The 10,559-nt window shown below is 41.4% G+C and overlaps 3 protein-coding genes across 6 annotated transcripts in view; 1 reads left to right on the top strand and 2 right to left on the bottom strand.

Annotated features, from left to right (window-relative positions):
* The window catches only part of LOC133472529 (gastrula zinc finger protein XlCGF57.1-like), a 200,021-nt gene that overhangs the window by 147,690 nt on the left and 41,772 nt on the right, over nucleotides 1–10,559 (bottom strand). The gene's annotated exons all lie outside the window — the stretch shown is intronic.
* The window catches only part of LOC133472567 (zinc finger protein OZF-like), a 284,984-nt gene that overhangs the window by 255,620 nt on the left and 18,805 nt on the right, over nucleotides 1–10,559 (top strand). The window lies entirely within an intron of this gene.
* Nucleotides 1,175–9,642, bottom strand: LOC133472555 (gastrula zinc finger protein XlCGF57.1-like). Its single transcript, XM_061763564.1, has 2 exons — nucleotides 8,724–9,642; nucleotides 1,175–4,854 (listed from the first exon to the last, which is right to left on the bottom strand). Exons 1-2 carry the CDS (start codon nucleotides 8,845–8,847, stop codon nucleotides 3,353–3,355), a joined length of 1,626 nt encoding a protein of 541 aa, XP_061619548.1. The 5' UTR covers nucleotides 8,848–9,642; the 3' UTR covers nucleotides 1,175–3,352.

The raw sequence follows: 10,559 nt of genomic DNA, 5'->3' as shown, positions 1-10,559 counted from the left end.
ATAGCCTACCAATAATAGGGACGTCAATGCTTCAGATTTAAAATAATTATATAATTAATTGTATTATTATAATTACTATTATAACGCAACCAGCAAGGTTAATTCGAATCTTGAGATGCATTAAAAAGTTGATTTGATATCTGCATAGATGACTGCAAGTATATCTTTTTTCAAAAAATTATAAAAAATAAATGGAGTGCACTAATCTAATATAGCACTTTATCTTCATCATCACAGTGCCCAAAGCACTTTACAAAGCCTCTCTCACACACACATACACACACACAAACCAACGGGCAACTGTTGCCATGCAAGGCACTGCCAGGGCCACTGGGAGCAAATTAGGGTTCTGTGTCTTGCCCAAGGACTCTTTGAGATGCAGGCAGTCAGGGATTTGAACCACTTACCCTTTGGTCACTGGATGACCTGCTGTACATACTGAGCCACAGACACCCCAAAATATTCCCATTGGTATCGCAAAACCAGTCCATTGCTGGGGGACACTACCCCAGGTCTTCAACAAAAGAGGTCCCCCCCAAATCTGATGTGGCATTTCAAAATAAAACCTCAACTCTGCATATTACACTGTCACGACCACTGATTTAAAAAAATAATTAAAAAAATCTATGAGGTATTGCACATTCCAAAAACATGCATGGTAGGTTGATTGAAGACTGTAAATTGCCCGTAGGTGTGAATGTGTGTGCGAATGGTTGTTTATATGTCCTACAATTGGCTGGCGACCAGTTCAGGGTGTACCACACCTCTCGCCAGAAATCTCGCCAGTGACGCTAGTGAGGATAAGCGCTTCAGAAAACGGATGGATGGACCTACTGAACATTAACCTTTTCCAGATCATGTTTATTTTGTTAGATCTGTTTAAGTAAGTTTTGGTTTAAATTAAGTTACAGTACACATTGTGAATACATCTAAAGAAAAACTTTTCAAGATTTTGCTATAAGCTACACTTATTAATAATGCAGACCTGTAATTATTTGTAGTGACAGAGATGCAAACACCAAAGGCATGAAAACGGTGACAAAAAAAAACAAAACATTGTAGAGGGGTCTGGGGGATTTTGACATAAATTAAACAATCTGGAACACTCTGAAGAGTTCAATAAGGCAAAATACACAATTTTCTTCAAGCACAAAATAATTTATTTACACTGCTAAATTACATGATGTACAAATTTAAGAATGAAATTACATTTGCCTTATTTCTTTACTTTTTTTGGCCTGGACAAGCCTCTCAAAAGCCAGCTTTCTTTGTTGATTCATGTGCCTTTTACAAGCCAGCCTTTCTTTCTCCGCTGCTTTTGCTTTGTTCTCAGCTGCACTAGTGGATGTTTGGCAGTCAAAAGCACTCCTCCTCTCCACCGTTTCCAGCATCGTCTGCTGTCTCTAGGCTTTGTCCCTTCTCGCTGCAGATCTCATGTTTTCACGCAGCGTCTTGTCCACTGCCCCAAACTTCACATCCTCCTGCCTGATCATGTCTATCCCTGTTTTCTGCACATCAATGCATATTTGGTATTTGAATTGCACTGAATTACGAACCAGTGGGGGTGTAACGATTCATTTTGATTTTATTCAAGGACTTGGCTCATCTAGAATGATACAATCCGAAACCAGTGTTTGGAAATCAATTCAGTACTTTTTTAGCCAAACATTTAACCAGTGTGACTGTGAAATAAATACCTGGATACTGGACTGTGCAGGTGAAATTTCCTAAATTCCTTTTGTTTCTTATAAAGGTATCGGGTAAAATCAATTATGGGAAAAAATAAACAAACAATTAACAACCATTATGACAATGCACACTGTTTGAATAAAGCGCAAATGACATCTCTTCAGTTGGACTAACAGGTTTTTTGTCGCTCTGAGTAAGTAGCTTGTGATGTCCAAGTTCCCATCTGTCCAGGGTGAGACACTTTCCAGTCTGCCTGCTCGATGCTCTCTTTGACTGCTTTGATTTTTTTTTTACCGTGGCTCAAATGTGTTTATCAAGCTTTTAACTCTCGATCGTGCGATCATTAAGAAAACCTGGTTGAAATGTCTCACAAATTGATGAGAGGCATCCCTCACCGTTGGTATCCACCAACGGGTTCGGGGATTGCCGCCACGACAGCTAAGGTCGGCCGCCTCGGCAATAGAAGCATGGAGCATGGTCCACTCGGACTCAATGTCCCCCGCCTCTCCCGAGACGTAGGTGAAGTTCTGCCGGAGGTAGGAATTGAAACTCCTTCTGACAGGGGATTCTGCCAGACGTTCGTTCCCAGCAGACCCACACAATACGTTTGGGCCTGCCAGGTCAGACCGTCATCTTCCGCCACCATCGGAGCCAACTCACCATCAGGTGGTGATCAGTTGACAGCTCCGCCCCTCTCTTCACCCAAGTATCCAAGGAAATAAAAAAAAAAAATAAATAATTAATTAATTTAAAAAAAAAGCTTGGTTGAGTTTCCAGACAAGCTGGTATTATATCTTACATTGCTGTCATATATCATTGCATCACATGAACAACAGCTAGTACCCCAAAATTATGTTCGATCACTAATTTAATGTGCTGAAAAATCGCAAATTTATTAGGGTGTCATCATTAAAATTATACAAACACTGCAGGTGAGTACCACATTATTGTAGGCCTCATGCATGAACCCAATAAAAGCAGATTAATATTCAAAAACAATAAAAAATCATCACCACAATTTATGCAGACATCTCTAACTCATGGCAGCTTCATCCTCTGAAAATATTTCAACAATCAGCCCAATATTTTAGATTGTATGGCTCAGATAATCTAAAATCAGATCAGCTCAGCTGCAGTTTTGGGACATTAAGAGACATAACGCGTTTGGCCGTGAGATCCTCGTCATGGGTCATCCGACGTTATGCCACCTACAGAAACGCATTTGTGATCTATACATACATACACACATATTCTATACATTTGCGGTGCAATCAATTCAAAATTGAACTGACGTACGTTCAAAGAGGAAATTTAATCAGCTCCTGCTCGTTATGCGTCAGGCTGTAACAGGCTGACATATCCGAAATGTGGGCGGGCCAAAATCTGGCTGAAAATGTAATCAGTAAATGATTCTAAAATGACAAATGAGTGTGTTTTGGCGGGCTTTTTTTCTGGAGACATTTTTTAGTCCAGCACTACTGAATAAGTGCCGATGCTCTCACCTTTAACTGGTTTAAATACTTTTGGCACCAATGTTAATTCTTAACACTCGCGGGGCTTTCAGAAATATATGGACAACAAAAAGATAGATACAATAAAAGCTGGTACGCAGAATACAAGAATGGAGATTTTTTGCAAGTCAGTAACATAGTAATTACTTAGATTAAACATTTACATTTTCATTAAAAGCTTCTTGATCACTGCTATTCTCACCAGCACACTTGTGTGTCTTAACCTGATACTTATAAGAGAATCTTTGGCCACAAACTGAGCAGGAAAAAGGTTTCTCACCAGTGTGGGTTCTTGTGTGTATTTTTAAGGTTCCCTTCCGAGAGAATCTTTGACCACATACTGAGCAGGAAAAAGGTTTCTCACCAGTGTGGGTTCTTATGTGTAATTCTAAGTTTATCTTCTGAGTGAATCTTTGATCGCAAACTGAGCAGGAAAAAGGTTTCTCACCAGTGTGTGCTCTTGTGTGTCTTTTTAAGTTTTCACACACAGAGAATCTTTGGCCACAATCCAAGCAGACAAAAGGTTTCTTACCAGTGTGCGTTCTTGTGTGGTCTTTTAAGCTTCCCTTCAGAGAGAATCTTTGGCCACAATCTAAGCAGGAAAAAGGTTTTTCACCAGTGTGCGTTCTTGTGTGTATTGTTAAGCTTCCCTTTTGAGAGAATCTTTGACCACAAACTAAGCAGGTAAAAGGTTTCTCACCAGTGTGCGTTCTTGTGTGTTTTTTTAACTTTCCCTTTTCAGAGAATCTTTGGCCACAATCTGAGCAGGAAAACGGTTTCTCACCAGTGTGCATTCTTGTGTGTATTTTTAACTTTCCCTTTTCAGAGAATCTTTGGCCACAATCTGAGCAGGAAAAAGGTTTCTCACCAGTGTGCATTCTTGTGTGTATTTTTAAGTATCCCTTCACAGAGAATCTTTGGCCACAATCTAAACATCCAAAAGGTTTCTCACCAGTGTGTGATCTTGTGTGTTTTTTTAAGCTTCCCTTTTCAGAGAATCTTTGACCACAATCTGAGCAGGAAAAAGGTTTCTCACCAGTGTGCGTTCTTGTGTGTATTTTTAAGTTTCCCTTCACAGAGAATCTTTGGCCACAATCTAAGCATCCAAAAGGTTTCTCACCAGTGTGTGATCTTGTGTGTTTTTTTAAGTTTCCCTTTTCAGAGAATCTTTGACCGCAATTTGAGCAGGAAAAAGGTTTCTCTCCAGTGTGTGTTCTTATGTGTCGTTTCAAATGACCCTTACGAGCAAAAGTTTTCTCACATTGAGAACATTTCAATCGTTTGTTGTCAGTGTGACATGTCATATCACTTTCAAACTGTCCATCATCATCATTAGTGTAAGGAGAGTCTGATGTCATGTCATCACTATCTGACAGTGGAGCAGAGAGGCCGCCTGCTTGTGATTCTCCACAGTGTTCTCCATCACCTTCTGTTGTCATGGGTTGACTTGAGATGCTGCTTGGAGGCTCCGCCCCTCTGCTCTCCTCACTTTGACCTTCATCTTCATTCTTAAAAGGGACACCAGTCGATGGAAAGTTGGTGACATCCTCCTCCGCTTCCTCTTTGATGTGGTGGACCTCTTCGTCCTCCACTTCCTCTTTAATGTGAAGGGGCTCTGGCTCCTGCAGCTCAATATGAAGATCTTCAGTGATGTCTGCAAGTTGATATATTGGAAATAAAACTGGACAGTTCAACAACAACAATAAAACGTGAGAAAGTGTAAATTAATAAAGTCCATAAAAACAAGTATCAATCAAGGTACTACAGCGGACCCATGCATAGTCCCGGTTTGGCATTTGCAATTTTTTTGAATTACTTTTTGTGACAGTGGCCTCTTGGAAACAAAATTTCAGCAGCCATGGCAAAGAGGTTAAGCTTGACAGAGCTTGAGAGGCTGTGGCAACGGACCCCAACACCTTCCAGACCCACGGCTGTGGTGTCCTTGAGCAAGACAATAATACTCCAAACTGTTCTCTGGGTGCTGAAGTTGCCCCCTGCTCCAGTTTGTGTCACTAACAACTCTGCGTGTTTGCTGTGTCCACTACTGTGATGGGGAAAATGTAGAGGAAAAATTGTGCATATGTTCACGATGAATAAAGATGATTCTGATGAGGATTTTTTTTTCGGGAGCTAATTCTTGGTCACTCACGGAAAGACTTGACAATTCCCATTTTTCTGTTACGTGGCAAGACATTTTCAGTGTTTTTAAAATATATTTTCATGTCAAAATACTTTGTACAATAGGGTAGTGTGTCTTAAATTAAGACTAGTTCTCCGCTCAACCAAACTTTCGCTGAAAGTGAGAAGGCTCTTTTGTGCGTGTGTGTGTTTGTGGCGGGAGGCAGAAGTAAATCCATAAATATATAGTTAAAAATAATTGTACAAAGCCTCACCCCATTCAGCTCAACATCGCCGTTTAAAACTTTTGTGGGGGATAATGTACATGATCACTGAACCTGTTTTTTGCTTGTTATGAACCCTGTATTCAACATGTTCTATTATGGAATGTCATTATGTAATAATGGAACTGTCACATTGTAAAGTTTGCTTTGTTTAACGCACTTTCAATCAGCAACTGAATAATTTCAAGTGACAAAATATTGCCAACGTGTTCCTTTTTATTTCAGTTTTTATGTTTTATTTATTCAATACCATGTCTTGGTTCAATATCGCCATTCAAATATACAATAAGCTATTGACAGTTATATTTCAAGAATGACACGTAAGAAGAAATATCAAGTTTAATAATATTTCAAGCGAGTTACTCGAGTGGAGGACTTCAAGTATATTGGGGTTTGTTCACGAGTGAGGGAAGAATGGAACAGGAGATCGACAGGCGGATCGGTGCAGCATCTGCAGTGATACGGACTTTGTATCGGTCCGTTGTGGTAAAGAAGGAGCTAAGCCGAAAGGCGAAGCTCTCAATTTACCGGTCGATCTATGTTCCTACCCTCACATATGGTCACGAGCTGTGGGTCGTGACCGAAAGAACGAGTGTTGGAATGTGGAAAAACGTGTGTTGATGGTCACCGATGCTCAGGACAGGAGAGGACATTCTTTTAAGGCTTACTTGAGGTATGTTCACGTACTTTGAATACGATATGGCATGCAAGCAGGCAACAAAACGTTAAGTAGCCAAGCAAGCTAGTGGTACCACGAACGGTTGGACGTAAACATGCCACCATTCTGTCGAATCATGCTCTAAAGCTTCGGTGTGGGTGAAGTAATTTAATTAAAAATAAAGTCATTTAATTACAGTAAGTTAGCACCCATTATTTCTGTCATGTAATGTTGGTTTGACCTGACTGATTAGAATACACGATCTGACTTGACCCGTGATTTCCAACCTTTATGGAGCCAAGGAAAATATTTTACAATTGAAAAATCTCACAGAGCACCAACAAACAAAAATGTCACAAAAAGTGGATACATTAATTACTGTATGTACTTCCATTTATCATTTGTTCTGTCTGTCACTATGCCTCACTGGCATAAATAGATGAACAAAGATACATTATTTATTGTAAATATAATTTTTGGACCAATTAAGTCCACAAGTATATACAGTAAATGAACGTGTCATTTAAATAGACACATTCCTCTATCTTGTGATCGGATCGGTAATCGGTTATCGTTTTTTTCAACTCGCTGATCGGCCCCAAAAATCCTGATCATGTAAACCATAAAAAATATAGTCCAAATAGTACCAAAAAAGTATTTTATATGATGTGAGACCACAGAATGTGTTTGGCCTCTGCAGACAAACAAAGTTCACTTATGTCGGGTTCCCGTACTACATCCACTGCAGAGCTACTTCTTTCCAAATTAGTACTGCATTGAAGCCTCGACAGAGTACATCCATCACTACTTTCCTGCACTAAAACATCATTCATCAAATCTTTATATCCGGTCAAACTTGTCTCGATACATTTCAAATCTTCTCAAGCTAGTTTAGCCTAGCTTAGCTTCTTCTTTTCCTTTGGGCTTGTCCCGTTAGGGGTCGCCACAGCGTGTCATCCTTTTCCATGTAAGCCTATCTCCTGCATCCTCCTCTCTAACACCAACTGCCCTCATGTCTTCCCTCACGACATCAATCAACCTTCTCTTTGGTCTTCCTCTAGCTCACTTTCCTGGCAGCTCCATCCTCATCATCCTTCTACCAATATACTCACTATCTTTCCTTTGAAAGTGTCCAAATCATCAAAGTCTGCTCTCTGTAACTCTGCCTCCAAAACATCTAACCTTGGCTGTCCCTCTGATGAGCTCATTTCAAATTTGATCCGATCTGCTCACTCCTAGAGCGAACCGCAACATCTTCATTTCTGCCACCTCCAGCTCTGCTTCCTGTTGTCTCTTCAGTGCCACTGTCTCTACTCCATCCATCATGGCTGGCCTCACCACTGTCTTATAAACTTTGCCCTTCATCCTTGCAGAGACTCTTCTGTCACATAACACAACTGACAACTTCCTCCACCCATTCCAACCTGCTTGGACGCGTTTCTTCACTTCCTGACAACACTCACCATTGCTCTGGACTGTTGACCTCAAATATTTAAAGTCCTCCACCCTTGCTATCTCTTCTCCCTGTAGCCTCACTCTTCCCCCACCACCCCTCTCATTCATGCACATATATTATGTCTTACTTCGGCTAATCTTCATTCCTCTCCTTTCCAGTGCATGCCTCCACCTTTATAACTGTTCCTCCACCTGCTCCCTGCTTTCACTGTAGATCAGAGTCATCTGCAAACATCATGGTCGAAGGGGATTCCAGTCTAACCTCATCTGTCAGCCTATCCATCACCACTGCAAACAGGAAGGGACTCAGGGCTGATCCCTGGTGCAGTCCCACCTCCACCTTAAATTCTTCTGTCACACCTACAGCACATCTCACCGCTGTTCTGCTGCCCTCGTACATGTCCTGTATTATTCTAACATACTTCTCTGTCACTCCAGACTTCCGCATGCAGTACCATAGTTCCTCTCAGTGTACTCTGTCATAGGCTTTCTCTAGATCCACAAATACACAATGTAGTTCCTTCTGACCTTTCTCTGTACTTTTCCATCAACATCCTCAAGGCAAATAATGCATCTGGTACAATTTCTAGGCATGAAACCATACTGAAGGAGCAAAACACACACTGAAGGTCAAATGCATTCTCCAAATTGTCCTTGGGTGTGAATGTGAGTAAACGAATGGGTGTTTGTCGATATGTGCCCTGTGACTGGCTGGCGACCAGTCCAGGGTGTACCCTACCTCTCACCACAAATCAGCTGGGTTAGGCTCCAGCACACCCGCGACCCGAAAAGGATTAACGCTAAAGAAAATTAATGGATGGTTTGTATGCTCATGAAATCTCAAGAAATTAACCTTTTTAAAGAACCAATTGGATGGAAATCGTCAACACTTCATGAGTCTTCATTTGGCCGTCACTGTGAGATTTAGTTATGAAGATTCCATTCAAATATATTTTTAACAACAGAAAACTAGACAAGTGATACTCTCACTTATGGAAGAGTACAAACCTGCTCTGTGTAACACAACACGAGGCTGCATGCGAACAGCGTCCACAAGTTGACGTTGTGGCTCGTCCTCCTCTTTCGTTCCAGAAAGTTCCTTCTCGCACTTTGCTGTCGTTCTTGCACACATTTTGCACACGATAATCACAACACCTTCACAGGCGATCTCTAATTTGCGATGTGTTGCTTACAAGCGCTGCGATTGCTGCGACCGCTTCTGGGTGTACCCCACCTCCCGCCCGAAGATAGCTGGGATAGGCCCCAGCAGCCCGCGACCCGAGTGAGTATCAACGGTAAAGAAAATGGAAGGCTGGGATGGATGCTTACAAACGCGTCTCTTTGTTAGCGGCTAGCGAGCTAAGCTAAGCTAACTAGGCCGAGAAACCTGAACGTGCACCACCAAAACGAGTTTATCCGGACACGAAGATTGAAATGATGTTTTACTTTGAATGACGCACTGTGTCGGGGTTTCTATCCGTTCGCAACTAATTCAGGAAGAATTAATTAGTGGAGCAAATTGCTCGAACAAAAGTGCACGAAATGGATCTGTAGCGGAAGTTGCTGGCAACGAGGTAAGCGCATGCGCGGACGCAGGAGGTTGGATTTGTTGCGATCATTTCAAACTAAGTTTATGGTCAAATATACTGGATAAAACCGAGATAAAGAACATGCAGGTGGAATAAAGACGAAACTCGACCAATTCCAGTTGCCTGGGAGGCCAGCCTCCACTCGTAAAGAAGTCAAGCCAGCAGCCCCTAATTTTGTTCATACTCTGCATTACGGTAATACACCGCCAACTTGTGGTGAAAGCCACCTTCAAAATAAAAGTCTGTCAATAATACGGACGTCAATGCTTCGGATTTAAAATAATTATATAAATAAACGCTGTTATAACGCAACCAGAAATGCAACCAGCAAGGTTAATTCGAATCTTGAGATGCATAAAAAAATGTTTATTTGATATCTGCATACATTTCTGTAGGGCCAATTATACATTACTCGTGCACTTACTGTAGTCGTCTCGCCATGCTGCACTATTTGCATATCTGTTGTTGAGCAATACTGGCCACTCATGCCAGAGTAGCATCTGCCCCACTTGTACACTGACGGAGGAGTATCTGCAACATTTGCACAATCAACATTGTCCCAGATTATCGTGCTACTCGTCACTTTAAACCACATACACACAAGTCTCGGCACCCTTTGCACAACGGTCATTGCACCAGACTATTCAAACTGCTCTAAGTGCTAGAGGACTCTGCATCTTTTTGCACAATTGTCAAAAAATAAAAATATTTTTTTTTACCGGCATTACCAGATAACTAGCAACCCTTTATTGCTCAGTGACTGTTTTTCTCAATGTCTTTATGTCTCAAAAGTGTTCTCTGTCAATTGACTGTCGTAGTAGAGCGGCTCCAACTACTGGAGACAAATTCCTTGTGTGTTTTTTGGACATACTTGGCAAATAAAGATGATTCTGATTCTGATGACTGCAAGTATATCTTTTTTTCAAAAAAATATAAAAAATAAATGGACTGCACTTATATAGTGCGTTATCTACACCATCACAGTGCCCAAACCGCTTTACAAAGCCGCACATTCACCTACTCACACACACATTCGTACACCAACAGGTGACTGCTGCCATGTAAGGCACTGCCAGGGCCAGTGGGAGCAAATTAGGTTTCAGTGTCTTGCCCAAGGACACTTCAAGATGCAGACAGTCATAGCTGGGATTTGAATTACTTACCCTTTGGTCACTGGATGACCTGCTCTACCTACTGAGCCACAGACAAAGGTGGGAGGTGGCAAAGGCCAAACAAGAGGCATATGATGACGTAT

Source organism: Phyllopteryx taeniolatus, chromosome 23 (genome assembly GCF_024500385.1).
Source record: "Phyllopteryx taeniolatus isolate TA_2022b chromosome 23, UOR_Ptae_1.2, whole genome shotgun sequence".
NCBI classification, from domain to species: Eukaryota; Metazoa; Chordata; class Actinopteri; order Syngnathiformes; family Syngnathidae; genus Phyllopteryx; species Phyllopteryx taeniolatus.
Note: the sequence above shows the minus strand (reverse complement) of the source record. Positions and strands in the feature narration are given on the sequence as shown.